The sequence below is a fragment of the Cryphonectria parasitica genome (assembly GCF_011745365.1).
Source record: "Cryphonectria parasitica EP155 unplaced genomic scaffold M406scaffold_3, whole genome shotgun sequence".
Classification (NCBI taxonomy): Eukaryota; Fungi; Ascomycota; class Sordariomycetes; order Diaporthales; family Cryphonectriaceae; genus Cryphonectria; species Cryphonectria parasitica.
This window is the reverse complement of record NW_024468911.1, coordinates 5,232,863-5,250,763: the sequence shown is the minus strand read 5'-3', so window position 1 is coordinate 5,250,763 and position 17,901 is coordinate 5,232,863. Positions and strand designations below refer to the sequence as shown.

The 17,901-nt window shown below is 46.2% G+C and overlaps 4 protein-coding genes across 4 annotated transcripts; 1 reads left to right on the top strand and 3 right to left on the bottom strand.

Moving 5' to 3' along the window:
• Nucleotides 1-1,158: 1,158 nt before the first annotated feature.
• On the bottom strand, nt 1,159-2,237 carry M406DRAFT_253406 (uncharacterized protein; the record flags this gene model as incomplete). The annotated part of the gene is made up of 2 exons (XM_040916898.1): nt 1,159-1,543; nt 1,618-2,237. 2 exons carry the CDS (start codon nt 2,235-2,237, stop codon nt 1,159-1,161), a joined length of 1,005 nt encoding a protein of 334 aa, XP_040779129.1.
• A 6,174-nt stretch (nt 2,238-8,411) lies between these two features.
• On the top strand, nt 8,412-8,879 carry M406DRAFT_29372 (uncharacterized protein; the record flags this gene model as incomplete). The annotated part of the gene is made up of 1 exon (XM_040919095.1): nt 8,412-8,879. A coding segment is annotated over one exon (468 nt), but the record flags the coding sequence as incomplete, so codon positions are not given.
• Nucleotides 8,880-14,767: 5,888 nt separating this feature from the next.
• M406DRAFT_102242 (uncharacterized protein) lies at nt 14,768-15,473 on the bottom strand. The gene has a single exon (XM_040914997.1). It carries the CDS (start codon nt 15,345-15,347, stop codon nt 14,832-14,834), a length of 516 nt encoding a protein of 171 aa, XP_040779127.1. The 5' UTR covers nt 15,348-15,473; the 3' UTR covers nt 14,768-14,831.
• Nucleotides 15,474-15,785: 312 nt separating this feature from the next.
• Nucleotides 15,786-17,334, bottom strand: M406DRAFT_252109 (FabD/lysophospholipase-like protein; the record flags this gene model as incomplete). The annotated part of the gene is made up of 2 exons (XM_040916814.1): nt 15,786-17,121; nt 17,180-17,334. Coding segments are annotated over 2 exons (1,491 nt in total), but the record flags the coding sequence as incomplete, so codon positions are not given.
• Nucleotides 17,335-17,901: the final 567 nt, after the last annotated feature.

Below are 17,901 nucleotides of genomic sequence, written 5' to 3'. Positions count from 1 at the left end.
TAATATAGAAAATATTGAAAAAAGAAATTTGTTTCTTCGTAATATTAGCTTGCAAGCTCAATGCATTATTCATCAGCTTATAATTAGAACTTATATCACTCCTTCTCTATCTACTCATCTCCTCTCTACAAGAGATCTTAGGCATAATCCAGAGTTCAGATATAATGCACAGCTTGTTATGTAAGCATGATAGATAAAGGAAATAAAAGAGCTCAGCAGAGAAAAAGAGTGCATTCATTCATAGAGTAAACTTGCTGCTCTTACTGATTCTCACAAACTGTAATGCAAACAGCCCTGAGCTACCAGCTTGAATAGCTAAGTTTGCATATACTGCACCATTGAATCAGAACTAGGGCGCTATCGCTCTCGAAAGAAAAAGGAACAAACAGCTGCTGAAGCAATAAACAAGAGCTCGTGCAACCCAAGCGTGCCTGTTCAGATGAGAACAGCAAACTAAGGCCATACAGGCACAAGAACAGGGTGAAAAATCTGTCTTAGACCTGTCCAAAGGGTTCAAAATTGAAAAGAAGAGAAAGGATGTTTTATTGTTGCTTATAGCTAAAGAATTTGAAAAGTGGGTGGTATTCTTTATATGTATGAGAATCCTTGACCCACTGTACTCCATGTCCCACGGACTACCACCCTGGCCACCACAACAATATAAGCTTAACTACTTATACTATATTTAAATTAGTTTATTTGTATTCAGATAGAACTTTACTAAATTGTTGATGTTTCATTGCTGAACCCTCGAAGTCGTTATGATGCCCTTTTCCTCATAGAAATCGCTTTCGGGATATTACATCGTTGAGATTACAAAACCCCTACAGTCCCTGAAAAGCTCTCCTTGCCTGGCTCAGCTGCTAGTTATGAGCCTCTCGTCTTCGGGGATGGTGTGCGTATACCCCCAACACTTCGGTCTTGTACCATGGCTAATAGTCATCGCGCGCCCAGTTTGCGAGCTGTTGAATAGTCTAGATGATGCAATAGATGCTGATAATATTACAGGTATGTTCGATAGGATAGTTAGTCCAAAGCGTCTGTTGTTGGAAAGCTGTATCAGCAATGTCTCTTGTATATATACAGGCAGAAACGGATATAGCGAGAAGAAGATGTACATACTATCTTCTGCCTAAGCCTTGTGGTGGCTGTAAGTGTTCAATCATGACTCACGACGGTGATGGCGGGAAGGAAGGCAAGCAGCGCGATGCTTGAGCTGCTGGTAGGCTGAGGCTGAGTCAAACTTTGCAGCAGACTCCACTGGGCTGCTTGCCATACGCTAACCTGCAAGGCGGCGTCTTCGCCCGAGGCACTAGGATGCTTAGTTTCGATGCTGATAGCGATGAGCGACTGGAGCAGGAGCTCGAAGTTAGTATGGTTGATGGAAAAGCATGGGCTGCGCGTGCGCAGGATATTGATGCGCTTTACCGCCTCGGTGCTGTTGGTCTCGTTGGCTGTAGGTTCGATGATCATAGCCATGTCGACTTTCTTGCTGGTTAACAACTGCATGCAGTGGTACTCCTTGATGATACTGGCTGTGGTGCTGGCAGCCAGGTTTGCGTGTGAGTTTAGCAGGCAGACAAACAGACAGAAGTATCAAGGAAGAGAAGCACATACCACATCTCGACATCTACCAGCTGGGACTTCCGCGCGCCCTGTCCGTGGACGGCAAGGCGCAAGAGCGGGAAGTGCATAGCAGCATTCCAGCTGGCCTCGGACTGCTTCCTATCGTTGCACTGCTCCGCCTCGGCTAGCAGGGCGAGTACATTATCGAGAGGGGGATAGGGGCCGACGGCGTTGCGCTCAGGGGTGGGAGCGTAGATGGTGTTCGGGCGGCGTCGTACAGACTGGTGAGCAGCCAGGCGATCGAAATCGGGCTGCAGGGCGGCTGACACAATAGGGCAGCCCGTGGCTACATTCTCGAGGTCTTCTAACAGGGCTACGAGGGGTACAGGCAGGCGATGGGCGTAGACACTGGCTAATGAAAGCGGATGAGAATCTACAGCATGGTTGCCGATGTTGAGCTCAGCGAGGAGCTTGCAAGGGGAGGATGCGGCTGCCGAGACCGAAGTAGACGAGGAAGTTGCTGTAACGCTGCTGAAGGATCTTCTCGAGGCGCTGAATGGCCTGCTGCTCGTGTGTGCATGTTTTGAGCGCGTTGCAGAGCATGGCGTGTTTTCTGCATCTGCTAGTAATTCCGCTGTGGCCTTGAGGTTATACTGAGCGCTGCTATCCATGCTAGCGATTGCTGCTGCAGCTAACAGCTCGTTGGATTCCTTGTGTTTGGTGTTATCGTTGTGGATGATCTTGAGACGCTTGGTCTTGCAAGGTGTTGTAGATATGAGCGGTGTTGGAAGGCGAGGCTGGGCTGTTGCATCGAGCCTTTGGCTGTGCTGGTGCTTGAGATTTTTTGTATGATGTTGATGGGTCGAGCGATGATTGAAGCTGGCACAGCTCCGTAGCTGTGATTTCTCTTGCTGCTGTTCGCTTGATCCCCTTTTCTCGTGTGCTGCAGCGCCTGTATAATCGATGCGGGATAGCCAGACCAGGATTTCGTGTTGCGTTATCATTGCATCGTGGAGTGACTATTGTGCAGGCCAGGTTGCAGTGTGGTTAACTCGGTCGATAGCGGTCTGTGATGGATGTTGAGGGATGTTATTCGGTTTTGTTTGAGCTTGTTGTCTGTTGCTGTGCAGTATACCAAGACCTGGACCAAGATGACGCTAGCCCTAATATAATACGCGTGTACCATGGTAAGCGACGAAAACACGTCCTGATGTACCCACTATTACTGGAACCTAGCCAACAGGATGGCGGCTTGGCGGGACAGATCTTTCTTTCAGGCTCAGATCAGGGTTTTTGTGGTAGCCAGGTCAGTGGGCTGGCGGAGGTTTGTCACGACGAACACGAGCGCCAGCTCGCGAACAGCATTTTACCTCGGTGATCCTATTAAATGGCTACAGTACATACTGTAATTATAATGTCCAATACTTTGGGATTGGGTTCAAAGTAAACCTGCTCTAACAGTGTCAAGCTAATGAAAAGCTAAGCTTGGTGATGGCGCAAAAATCCTTCAAGTCCAGCTTGCGGAGGCGTGGGGCACGACCTTGGGTCTTGACAGCACCTTGATTAATAAGCGAGAATACGGTATAACAACGCCTCCCTGATCCGCTAATTGAGCCTGCTCTTACCACCAAAAGTTTTCGGCATGCTTTTCAATCTATCTCTACTTACAAATCCGTCTTCTATTTTTCCTATGTCTTCAACCACAACCGTTACCTATGCTTCCCGATAACACACCTTCCGGCGCTGTGGGAAAATACCAATAAATAACCAGACCATACCCATCGAACTAAGTATGGAATAGTACTGATTATACTTTTGAACAAGTTTGCAACTGCATATACTTTTTTGAATAAGGTAATGCCGATAGATACACAACACCACCTATCCCTCCCGACGATTCCTCATTCGGCGTTCATATCGAGAGCGACAACTCTTATGCTCAGCTGTCGCTACATATCCGGTAACGTTCACACCACAGGTTGGATTAATATCAAGTTCTAATAAAGCGTGTTATAGTTTGTAGGCAAGCAGCTCAGACTATCAAAACTCTCTGTAGTATTGAATATAACAACTGACGAGAATTATAACCCTGCTGGACAACATCCTATAGGATCTGAATCTCATGAGCATGCTGCCTGTAGAGTGAAGATCTCAACTTCGTTTTCGATACAAAGATAGAATTTCATCAGCTGCACAGATCCTTCCATGGAAATACTGGTTTCTAGGCCTGTCCATATACTTCCTCATCATAGCTTCAAGCATTTGCTGTGTTCGTGCCCAGAAGGATAGATCTGCCAGCTCCATTGCTCGAGCATTCGCCTCGCTATGTTCTGGTAGCGGGCAGTATGTTATCGCTGTGATCTTCATGACTATAGCCTCGCAAACTATTATCACACCTGCATTGTATACCATGATGTTGGAAAGAGCCATCAGCAGTAGCATTTCTACCCAGTTCTGCCAGCCAAGTGAGACAACGCGCGGCCTGTTCGCAAGCTTTTCCTGGAGCCTTGCATCGTGCTTACAAAGGACTATTACCGATACCTCGGATATCTCCTCAAGAATATCGTTAACGGTCCGAATTGCAAAGCTTGCACCATGTAGCCCAGCACAGACAAGAATGACTCCACTATTACCAAGTCCTAGCCTGTAGCGTATCTGGGCCCGCTTATTAGCAGAGTAGTCATAGTAGAACTCGTATCCAACAACCGGACTGATAGCTGCAGCTGAATATCCAAACCGTTCGCATGCTGCTTGTGCTGGAGCTGTGATGACAAGGTTTTGGTCGATAGTATTGTCGAGGAAAAATTGATAAATATGACTGTCGCAAAAATAAGCAGAAAGATAAAAACGTTTATGTTGCTTAAGCTTGAGTGATCCTAAGAGTTTAATAGCAATTGGGTGTACCGCAACAACTATATCTGCTTTTTCAATCCATCTCAATAGTGTATTCCCGGAAAATCTCTCGAGGAGGGTCAGAATTGAAAGTAGGAAAGGATGTGGTTGCATAGAGATAATAGAATCGAGAGTGCGGGGCAAAAAAGTAGCCATCTGCGTATGGCTTATGCATAATAAAGAACGAGTTGCGCGGGGTAGACTGTTGAGCATATCATACCAAGCAGCTGTGCAGCTGCAGGCTCGCAATTGGTGACATAGCTCGCTAGCAGCGTGATTATATCTAATCCCAATGCCGGCACTAATAATCACAACATTAGGGTTGGCGGGAGCTGGTAGCGAGGAAGCCATTTCAATATAATGCGAGACTGCAGCAGTCGATGGTTTAAAGCGAGCATTCAGCTCTAAGATCTTCGAGATGTATTTTATAGCGAAGCCAACAATGTAACTAGCAAGGAAATGCTAGAGCAGAGAAAGTTGAACTCGGGAAAGCCGGATCTTTACTGCAACTTGATTAATATACTGCGAATATCACTAATGTCACTAACATAGCCAACACGACCATAACCAACACAACCAACACAACCAACACAACCAATACAACCAACACAACCAACACAACCAACACAACTAACACAATCAACACAACCAACACAACCAACACAACCAACACAATCAATACAACCAACATGATCAATACAACTAATATACTAACAATACTAAAAAGAGAAATCTAATTTTCCAGTTTAAGGGATGAACAAAGAGCCAGATCTACATGAGCAATAAATAAAGTATTGATACCTAAAGATCGCATGAAATCCCCACTGGTCTTCCATGAGATATTTCTCCTACTTCTGATAGCTTCTCCCTTTTCACCATCCCGCGGACCGTAGCTCACGTCCGAACAGATATCCTTTTATAGAAACACAGCATTCAAGTGGTATTACACCTGTCACAATGCCAAGGTCGACCAAGAAGAAATGCCTATCTTTACAGAGATGAAGCTGCGATTGGATCGAATGGAACATATGTTGGAGATAATCCTCTCGAAATTAGTACGTAATTAGTCGCATTCATATTGAACGCTGCTTACTCTGATGATAGGCAGACTCTGAGGCAGATGCTGCAACGCTCGAAGCCTTCACACTGAGCCAGCGAGAAGCTGAAAAATAAGACAAATGTGCTCATTAGACGGATATAACTGCCCTGGAACTCGATATTGTGTTTCGGGTCTGGTAGCATTCTTTCATGCTTTTTACAAGTCAGTAAGGATGATCGGTTTGAGTATTTAAAGATCAGTCGCAAGGGATTTCAGTAGTATAAGAGCCTTAGAAAATGACACTACTATGTCATCTTTCCCTGATCAGTATTATTATTCAATAACACCTCAATTATTATCCCTATATATACGAGTGCTGCATGGATTCTTCTATGAAAGTGTCCTAATATTTGGGGGTACAATATGTCCAAAGATTCCAAGTGCTTGAGCATCAATGGCAAACACTTCGTAAGAATGTACAGACCCCTCGAAGCCTCGACGAGCTCCTTCAAAAGCCATCATGTGTGATGAGCCAGTGATTCAGCCAGAACTAGTGCTCAGGGAGGACACAGACCTGAAGATAAACTAAAAAAGGATAAATGATTGGATTAGGGATTGTTTTACGCAGAGAGTTTCGATGATGTCCTCACCCATAACATGTTATTTTTGTCCTAGAATAGTTGAACGCTTCTTTCATTAGAACTATCTAAAGAACATGCTAAGCTGAAATATTACTATGCTGATCGCCCATCAGATACTCTTCTCCCTCAACATTACTATGACTGATATATATCAAACAAAAAGGAAATATATAAATCTGAATCTGATAGAACCATTCATATATGTAAGAGCTGTAACTTGGAGTAATAAGGAAAGCCCAGAAGCCGAAAGGATCTCATATATTCCACCACGAGCATCTGGTTTCTGTTAAATTATATAGTGGCATAGGTCGCATGGATTATGTCGTTGTGGGACTTGTGGCTCCATCACAGGATGTCATGGTTGTACATGATGCCGGATCAGCAACCCCTGTCTGGAAGCATACCACACAATCTTTCGTCCATGTCTCTCCTATCGCAAGCAGGCTTGTTTAACTTGGAGCGTCTGTGTAGTCACAGGATGGTATGGCAAAAGTGCTTGATCCTGATGTATATACGAGCAGCGGATATGTAATTGTTCCGCTGCAGACACATCCGTCTTGACTGATGCCCGTATCAGAACTCGCAGCTTGATAAGTGCAGGGGAGGCTGCTTGCTGTTATATCTACAGCTGACATCTGAGGAGTGGATTCTGCCGAGGATGCTGTGAGCAATGATGTTACAGACGAGGCTCGAACTGCGGGCGATATTCCGGTTTTAGCTGTATACTGGATCGCAGATGCTGATAAGGAGAGCTTAGAAGAGACCGAGAATTCGTGGGATTGGGTGATTAGTTCGGTTGTGGAAATGGATAAAGAAGATCCGGCATAGTCTCTGGAATTGTTGGATTGAACTGCTGACTGGATTGAGGATAAGGTCGAAAGGAGCACGGAGCCTGTCCGGCCCCCGGATCCAGATATAAATCGGTAGGTAGACTGCGAAAGAGACTGCTGCTAGCTGCGGGAGATTGATATCGAATACAGGTTTGTTCCAGAACTTCTCGGCGCGCCTCCATAAATAACCACAGAAGCACAGGTTTCATTGCCAGCACACCACCTAGTCTGTTAGTTCCAGTGCACCAGTAAAGAAAGGAAAAGCTTTCAGTATACAAACCAAGCAATATCTGCATCCCCATTGGAAGCATTATAAGGGATTATAAAGCTATCATCTGAGCAATTCTCTTGTATAAACCTGTATTGAACAGGACTATAAGCGGAATTATGGAAGGTAAGAGCTGCATTATAATCCAGCTGACAAGGGCTTGATGTACTGTTGACTGATCATTAGCTTTCTGCATATAAATGAGAACGGAAAGCGGATTTAAGTGGCTTGACAAGTGAAGTTGACAATTTGGAGATACCTTTCAAAGCAACTAAGCTGCCGTTTCAAGCAAATAAGTTGCGCAAATTCTATCGTGGATCCTTATAGGCTCAGTTCTATCTACTCTTGTCCTCTATTATTACTTGCCTAGCAAACCTAATCATCATTACAGTGCCAAAAGTCTTGCATTGCACAATTCGCAGTATACATTCAAGGCCTACTGTTCACCTATTGCCAAGCTACAGAATCTGTACACCTCCTCAACAGCAAGGGCGATGATAGCATCAGCATTAGTTCATCGTCTGTCTCTTGTCTCAAAACGGAGTTGAGGCGTCTGAGGAGTAAAGCTGATGATATAAGCACGCAGGTCAGCTTATTTAAGCTGGAGACGTTGGATCCATGTACATCTGTACACGTGTTCCGGACTCCACCTGAGCCAGCCTGTTCTTGTGACCCTGTCGGCCCCGAATTCACTATACTGACCCCCTTCGTCCCTGCATTACCTATCACCTCAACGCTGTGCTGAAACAACCACAACTTCTCCTAGAAGTTATTCAATGACTCTTGTCTCCGCTGAATCTGAACTCACAATGAACTCAAAGATATACCGAGATATTAACGAGAAAGGAGATGTGCTTCTCATTCTGCGGGATCCGAATAAGCCATTTGCTATCTGGGATATAAACCAGAATCAGCAACCGTCCGGGTCCTGTTGGCCAGAGCTCGACAATTTACAGGGCTTTGTTCGCAGATTTAGAGATGTTGACCCGCGTCGACCGGATCCACCGCCATGGCAATGGGGTTTGGTATCAACTCTTGCGCAACCGGAAGAGGAGCCAGTGGCTGTTGAATCGGAGACTGAAGCGGTAGAGGCTGATTCTGTGGAAATCAGACCAGACGACTCCGGCCACACGGCTATCAAAGACATCGATCCTACCGCCGGCAAGGGCTGTTCGATACGATTTCATCTATCTTCTCGGCATTTGATACTGGCTTCTTCATACTTCCGCACAGCTTTCAGCGGTTCCTGGAAAGAAAGTGTCAGAACGTCTGATTCGGGATATGTTGTTGATGCAAGTGAGTGGCACGAAGAAGCTTTGCAAATTTTGATGGATATAATCCATTGCAAAAGCGGACAAGTACCCCGGCGCATAAGCCTCGAGCTTCTTGCACAGATTGCTGTTGTGGTCGATTATTACAAATGCCATGACGCTGTCAAATTCTTTTCCGATACTTGGATCGAGGAGATTGGGCAGAGGGAGCGCCTGCCTCAGGAATATAGCCGGCAACTTGTCCTATGGCTCTGCATTGCTTGCGTCTTCGACAAGCCTGAGATATGCAATACTGTAAAATCTGTTGCAGTACGAGCAGTTCGAGAACCCCTTCGAACGCTAGGTTTACCGTTTCCCAACAGCCTCATTGGTATGTGAATATTTTTTAACTTAGGATGGTTTACATAGCTAATGATAAATATAGACCAAATTGAGAGTAAAAGAGTGGATGTTGTTGGCCGTATTATCAACAGCTTATATGGCCTTCTGCAGTACTTGAGTGTCCGAGACTATTGTAGTCCTGAGTGCAGCTCGATATTACTCGGATCGCTTCTCAGGGGTCTGGTTGCAGGAGGTATATGGTGCCCACAGCCAGTGCCGCCATTCCTTGGTTACAGCATTACGGAAAGCATCCAGGTCGCGCGTCGGTTCCGACCTTCGAGCTGGTGCGAAGCTGGCCCACTTCGTCGTTCCCGCTCTTACAATCCTCCTCATTCTTGCTCTCTTGACCAATTTCTCGAATCGACCATTGCTCAAGTTGAAGCTTGTATCGACGATGTCTTAAAACTAGAAGACTTCCTATAGATATAGATGCGAAACTAAGAAACCCGAATTTCCGGATCCTAGAAACTTGAATCTACTACAGTGATACCTCTCTGTCCGAGATGCAAAAGCAGAGTTTGTCGTCAGCTGCTACATCTCGCGCGAGAGTTAATCATAATTAGTACTGCATCGCAAGCCTATAAATTTGTATAACACAATCTATAACTTGAAAAACTTTATTCCTATGCCTACTAGTCTCCCCCTAAATACTCTCTAGCCTTAAGCTTTAACTCTCGTCAGTTATATTAAACAGATGGATTAGTATATGATAGAAGAACCCCGATCTATCTTTCCACAGTATTGCGCCTCCTGTGATTCGGATTCTCTGAATCCAGCGTTTCGGCATATTGAAACATCTTGGATCGTGTGCTAGTGCCATGCATTCAAGCCTTCGCCCGCGCACAGGTATTTATTTGATTTATATATGATGGGTTTCTATGCAAGGAAAGGGCTTCTTCGATTAGTCAGTATTGCATCTAATCCCTGAACTCTTACGATGAATGATGTATTGACACCAGAATACAGAGGCCAACACTGTTATATAAATATCAGCCTATAACCTGCCAGCTATCGCAGGCTGAAACCAAAGTAGTACTGCAAACTGATCAATCGGACATTCAATTATAGTGGCATGGAACCTTTCGATGCTACTGTAGGCTTTATATCTATGCGACAGGATGCGCTTGGAAGAGAACGCGTGGATTCAGAAGTTGGCTGAGCACCAGGCTTCCGGCCGCCCAGTAAGCCTATAATTCCCTCCGAAAACAAGTCCTTCAACACGACGCACTAAAACTGTCCTAAGATCAACATGTCCACCATCAACGAAATAACCTGTGGCAGTGGCCATAGGGCCTGAGTTGATGTGGGGTCTAGGGCTGCTAGCAATAGAAAGAAGGGACTAAACCCTTGGCCATTCACTGGTCAAGGGTAAGATAGTGAGGCACTGGTGTTTAGTCCCAAAAGGGGACTAGCGCCAACGATTTCCTCGAGTGTATCTCAGCTATAGGTGCGCACCTCGAACCTTTAGTTGTCTTCAAGGGTTTAACCATACAAAAACAATGGTTTCTTGCTCAATTGGAGATTTCCAAGGGCTGGCAATTCACAGCAACAAAAAACGGATGGACCAACAATACAATGGCACTTGAAAGGCTGGAAAAGATCTTCATCCCAGGCAGCCAGCCAGCAGACCCCTCAGAAGCAAGGCTTTTGGTCCTGGATGGCCACAGCAGCCATACAACTGACGAATTTATGTGGCAATGCTTTCAAAACAACATCCTGTTGCTTTATTTACCTCCTCATACCCCGCATGTGTTTCAACCCCTCAATCTAGAGATCTTCTCATCTCTCAAGAGAGCATACAGAAAGAAAATCAGTTTTCTAGGCTAATGAGGGGATTCAACAGTCCTAGGAAAGCGATTATTTCTTGAAGACTATCGCCTGGCTCGTATAGAAGGTCTTTCTAGCCAGAATATCAGATCTGGATGGAAAGCAACTGGTCTATGGCCGGTCAGACCATCTGAACCGCCTTTAATCCCTCTTCTCCTTGAGAACACTTCTTAACGCACTCAGACCCAGCCGAATTCAAGCTCAAGGCCATCAACTACAGCCCAAACTACTCTGAAACCCTCGTCAAGCCAGCTGGATCTCATTTCAACTCCTCAAGGGGCTAAGGATCTATATCATCAGCTGCAGAAGATTCGAGGCCAGGTTTTGAACGAGCCAGAGGGCCGTTTAGGTGCCAGAAAGATAAAAAAGTCTCGGGAAAAAAAATGAAATACAACTGGCTAAGGCTCGGGAGGAAATTGAGGCACTGAAAAGGCAGATTGAGGCTCTCAGGCCTAGTAAAAGAAGAAAGGTTGATATCAGCCCGAATTCGAGGTTTGCAGATATCCAGGCTATACAAAGAGCTCAAAATTCAGTCAATCGAAATGAGGATAGTCAGGATGAAGAGAGCGATGTCAAAATACCTGCTGACGAGGGGGATTGCATCGTAGTAGGTGAATAGGGTAGTCAAATATATATATTTTATATGTGTGTGTATGTAGAGTGTGGATGGCCGGGATGGCCGGAAGTTACCCCCTCGGACTTACAACGAGACATTTAAAGCGATCATTCTCGCAATGAATTTCGTATGCTGGCGCCGGCTAATCACGACGAAGGCAGAGACCTAGTATAGCTCCTGGTTAGCTATTAGCCAGAAAAAGCCTATTACCAGTATTAATATGATGTCGACTTTTTGAAACAACCCAGACTATGCCGACCTACTGACTTTCTAGGTACTGCATATAAAAGCCAGCCATCTCGAATATTTGCACTCAGGTATGGATATATAGAACTCAAGTGCTTTCCACATCCATCACTGGTGGCCTCACATGCCAAGTTCAGATGGCCACATCTGCACCAATAGTCTCTGTTGTAGTGTGGGATGTCAAGAGCAGTGACTATTTTTCACAGTTGCCAGTTGTTGTTTGCTGAACTTAATGATGTACCTCACTACATTCAAATCTGGATCTTCGTCTTCAGTATGATTCAACTAACCAGGGCTGCAGAAAGAAAGAAAAAGATACTTCTTACCGAAACTGCGAATGTGACTTAACAGCAGTTGCAATGATGTCAGCTGCTGCAGCCGTCTTCTATTGTCATTTTCCTGGATTTCTTGCAAAAGGTCTTTTGCTCTTGGCGGTTTTTGCTGGCTGCTTTTCTGTATTGCATTGGCAAAGTCTCGTTTGCAGGCAGCGCAAACACCATTGTGTAATGTTCTGAAAGGTCCCCGACCGCACCGTGGGCAGAAAATGATTTTGCCCAATAATTGCCCGAGGTGCCAAAATTTCCTGAGGTTCCATGGTTTTGTGCAAGCGATGGCTGGGCTTAAAGGCTAAGATAGATAAGATACGAAAAGCTCAAGTAACGAGGAGGATGCGTGAGGACAGGGAAAGCGAGAAGGGGATGAGTTCGGAAGGGGTGCTACGGGTCCCTTAATTACTCCTCTATGCCATCAGAAGTAAAAAATGGCTAGAGTTTATATAGGACTAGTGTACGTCATGTAGCCAGTGAAGCGGAGAAGGCGGGGACGAGCTAAAGACGAGAACAATCACCTCCCCTATCGCTAGCAGGGCCTCGGCGGGATTAGCACATAGTAATTACATGAGAGTTATGTCCGTTTTGCGCAGACCAGCAACTCTACCATTTATATAACTTTCCTATTCCAATAATAAAAATACAAATGCATTATCAAAATAGGGCGCCATTTTCCCTCTGCTCTCAATACGACTTGACAAGTTGACAATATCGCCGTTTGGAGTTTCCAAACATATACAACTGAAATCCCATAGCCTTCTTCACAAGCATGCACAGTGATAAGCTTTCCCGCCAGATGCTTCATCTGGGAATGCTCCAACTTCTCACTGCAGGCAGTATTTCAGCTCCGGCTCGGGACACTCAAGGCTTAGCCTCTTTCTACTTTTCCTAGTTACTGCTTGCATACGGGGGCGAGGGAGAGACCGACCAGGCAGCATCGCCGTCGTTGTCAATGGACTTTGAGTCGCTGGATAGGTAATCGGCCGCCCTCCTCGAAGGATAGCCAGGTCTAGCTCAGCGCGCCTTATACGCCTCGGGAGGTCTTTCTAGCTACGCTTCTTCTACCTGGCGCTAAATAGAACAAATAAACAAACAAAGTGTGACTTCAGGTCTGAAATGGAAGTTGTGAAATTCAGATTCTGGAATTTATCTTTCAAAAACAATAAACAGTAATTTCGATTTCAGAACGAGCTTTCGTACTAGGCATCAGATGTTTGGGTTCAGATGATATAAGTTGGAAGGGAAAGACAAACATAGGAACAATTTCACTTCCCACTCGCTAATCACCTTCCTTGCTTGCACAATACTTAATGATACCATGAAACAAGCTCTAGACCTCGCTTACAAAGCAAAAGCAAAACTCACCTATCATGCTGCTATGCCTAGTCCGGATTTGAGGCTAATTGCCAGCCATGCCAAACTTCTCGACAATCTGCTGCTCAAGCTCACTGATTCAGAAAGCTCAGCTGTAGACATCTCATCTTCTCAAAGATTGATGAAAGTCTTAAGTTCGTCACATTGTCCTGTTGAACGACGCAAGTAATGATAGCAAGCTACCCCCGACTGTCTTGACAGAGAGACATATCTGGATTACAACATGTGTCGGTTCTGCTGCATGGTTCTGGATCTTCGACTTTGACAGCAACTATCTTATCCCCTATGTTCCAGATAGTCTAGAGCTTGCGGACAAGCGAGTATCTAGACATCAGGAAGCACAGTGAGGTGGCATCTGAAGGCTGATTCGACATCCTATACTCAAGTCAGACTCTGAAATCTATTGAAGATATGAACATACCATGTATAAGGCCATCACATCAGAAAGAAGTGCCTCGTTCTCCACGATATAGGCATAGTATTCTGACATGCCGCAAGTGTATTCCGGCTGTGCAGAAAGACGTTCAATCTTTTGAATGCCATCTGAATCAAGTATCAACCTGACTATCTGCCCATGCCCAGATGATGATACCAGAGGTTGCCCCCCGCGCTCAAATGACTCAACATCAGCCAGTCGGACTGTCTCTTGCGACAGCGGCCTGGCACGGCGTGCAGAGCTGATTGTTGCAACAAACCGCCAGAGAAAAGCATGCAGTATGAGAAGCCGAATCATCTCAAGAATCCCCTCGGGAGACGTGACAAGAAGGAAAGTTTGATGTTGCAAGCGACTGTCTGCAGAGCGACTGCATCGCAGAAATGCCTGCGTTCCAGACGAAGTGGTGATGCTCTCGGCCAGGGATCTCAACAGAAGCCAGATGTATAGAGACAAGCGAATGCGTGCGACCGGCAGTATCGGATGAAAATATTGCTGCAGTCGCGGTGAATAGTCACGGTAGCAGGTGAGTGTGCGCAGACTGGGCAAAAGGGTCGTCGGCACACCCGGAGCCCGTCAATATATGTAGAGTTACGCCCCGATCTCTGGGAAAGAAATTCCCGGTGCGTCTTATGGAAGATTTTGTGCCTGTGTCTGCAAGCACTACTCGAATCAATATTCGCTCAGTGACAGAAGCAGGTGGTAGACGGTAGACCTTACGAGCTGTGACTTCCTCGCCTGGAAAGATCATGTCAGCACAGCCGCCACATCTTGGCTGTATGCTCAAGTGATGCTGTCTAGAAGAGGATGCCGCCATCATAAAACCTATAAGGACTCTCGCATAGGAAGTTAACACCTCCCTGGATCTGGAACTTATAGCAATCCAAGTGGTAAGCTACCGCTTGAATTGCTTTGACTTGCGTGGAACGCTGTTTCATTTCTTTCTGCCTATTAGGTAGGAGAATAGCATCATGATTACGATTTCTAGCTTATCAACAGTCGCCCTACTCCTTGCGACATAATCGTATAAACAGTAAAGGGCCATATATCTCTTATATTAAACACTAGTTCCATTTCAAACGCACTTGCCGCCATTTCAAGAAATTTTTATATGTTTCTCATAGAATTGGAGCATCTATACCTATATCGTTAGCGCATATCTGCCATCCTATCTTCTTCCCATGCAGCTGACTATCGGTCGCATTGAGTTCCAGGCCTGAATGGAGGCGCTTTTGCGTGCATTTGTCCATATGGTGCCGAGCCCAGTGCAAGTAATGCTGCTTCCAAGGTTTCCGGTACGCACCCTGGAGGTAGATTGGATTGGCTTCAACATATCTGAATAGATCCACCAGAGACAATTCGACAAGATGGCCTATTTCTGCCCAGAGTTCGGGGTCTTCGGGCTGGGATGGATGCAATCGCTCTAGCAGAGCATACATGTCGTCTGGCTCCATTGTTCCTAGGTCAGGCTTGCATTGCATGCACATGAATATCTGGGAAGTGCTATTAGGGACACATTGAGATGTCGGATTTCTGGTGATGTTCGTCATGCTCAGACCATCGTACCAAACCACGACCTTGTGCTCTACGCTGTCCACAGCAATACCCCTGCTTGTGAAGCCACGGTTGCTCATTGCGTTTACCTCGGTGCAGGCCTTGAGGGTGTCTCGTCCGGGGTAGCAGAGATTTACCTTGCTAGATAGCCATAGGCTTTCGATACGAGTAGGGACGGTCGCAGCAATTCGCTGATGGCCTCCGGATGTGAGTGCAGTGAGAGCAAGGTGAAACATCGCATCCAAGGATACCGGATGAATGACGGAGGCTATGTCGGGTGATCTGAAGAGCTCTATTTCTGCAGCAGACTGCCTCCGAGAATCGTCATACCGCTGGTGTCGTGCTGCTTGGAAATCGGGACCAAACTCGAGACCAATGTCCTTTAGAGAAGCATATACGTACCCGCTATCCACATCAGTGCCAGTGTCACCTGACAGGATAGACGAGAACGGATCCGAAAGAATCTGTCTTTGAGTCTGTATCATTCGCTTTGCCCATTGATCTGAGCCCGCAGAGACCTCTGCTGCGACGATGCCACGGCAGTTCAAAGTCCAATCGTTCTTCAAAGCGTTGAATGACTTGATTGAGAAATCATAACAGTGCAACGAACTCGAACCGTGGGGATCGTGCCTTGCTCGGAGTGTTGTTTCAACCTCTATACACCCTTTGTTGGCGGTTAAGTCCATTGCGCTGAGAAGGTCAACGTCCTGGATCGAATAGCCTTCAACGTGGTTGACACCTTCTGTCATCTCTCTGATAGCTTCAATAGCCATCACGAGCATTCCAGCCGCTGGATATAAGACATTGCCATCAATAACATGGTCAAGAACCCAGGGAATTTCGCTCGTCCTGATGAATTGGCGCCATCTTGGCTCAGCACGGCTCCAATGGTCGGATCGGACGCCCAGGAATTCAGATGGAGTTTTCTGTCTCAATCGAAAATTTCGACTGATGCGGGATTCGTGCCAGTAACCCTTTGCATGGTTGAATGGATACTCAGGCAAGTCGACTAGCAAGTTGGGACCGGGCCCCGCGGGCGCTGCTGGAGCTTTGGCGAACTCATTGACCTTCACTAGGTCGACCCCCACTCCTCTGCAAAACAGCTGCCCGACTAATTGCAATGTTGTTGCATGCGCTGATTGCCCCCTTTTGAGTATGGAGCTATAGGTTATGCTCTCATTTTCGTCCCGATCTGCAAGGATCTCACGAATCGGTACTTGGAGCGTTGAATGTGGCCCAAGTTCGATGAGAAGGTTGACGGCTGGAGCACCATCGTATACACCGACACCATTTTCCGAGGGTGATTTGGAACAGATAGCAGAAAGTGCTTGAGAAAATTGCACAGGTGCCACCATGTTCTGGGACCAGTATGAGGGGCTCAGGAGTTCAGATGCATCTGCGCAGCATCCCGTAACGCTCGAAACCATACAAACTTGTTTTTGCCCAAAACTTTGGATTGGACCGTGCAAATCACCGACCATAGATGCATATTTGGCTGCGCATTCCTCCATCTGATGTGAGTGATAGGCGACCGGTACGTTCAGCCTGCGAGCAAAGACATGCTTCTCGTCCAGCAGTACCTTCAGTCGTTCAATCAGAGAGTCTTCTCCGGCCACAGTCACGTTTCTTGGGCTATTTTCGCAAGCCACCGTCAAACCAAATGCTCTGCTGTCATTACTGAGGCTGGAAATCAGAACTTGTATATCGTCTCTGCCCAACGCCACTGACATCATGGCGCCGCGAACTGTGGAGCTGGACAATGTGCGAGATCGTGCAACAACCTCAGCAGAACAAAGTCCTCTCAGATAGGCCAGCTTGTAAGCCGATTCCGCAGAGAGGAATCCGGCAGCGTATCTAAACGATTTATGGTAAGCATAAAGAGCTATCTAACGCTGGGTCTAAAACAACTTACGCAGACGCAATTTCTCCAGAGGAGTGACCGACGACGGCATGAGGCCGAATTCCGAAAGAACGAAGCAGATTCACCAAAGCGATCTGCAAGACTGTACAGATTGTCTGACTGAACTCCGGGTTATCGATACTCGTACACTCCTTTGATCTCAACATCTCATCTATGCCGCCAAAGCTTGTTAGGGAAGCTGTCTTGGTAACTATAGGATTACTAAATGAAAAATACTTACCATAGACAGACCAAGTGCAGCCAAGTCTTTTCAGGTACGAGTCTGCAACTTCCAGATCCATCCTGAAAGATGAGTAGCAGAAGAGTTCTCTGCCCATCGCGAACCATTGTGCACCTTGCCCTGTAAAGACAAATCCCAATCTGGTCGTATGAGCTCGCGCTTGGACTGGATACGACATTCGGGATCGCAGACTCCCAAGGGTCAATGGATGTTGCAATACGGCGAAGGATCTCCAGGTGAGGTGGCTTCGGCAATTGTTCAGCGTGTAAGCCATATCATCTAGGAAAGAAATGATCTCTATGCCTTGCTCTGCTTTTGTCGACAAATAGTCCTCGTAAACTCTGGAGAGCCTGTCGATTCCATCCTCATCACTCGCCGACCAAACCAGGAGTTTGGCCTGCGGTTGCGTTGATCCCTCCACTTTCGAGCAGACTATCCACTGGGATGACTCTGAAGACGAGGATTGGAAAGAAGATGAGGGCATGTTCGATAT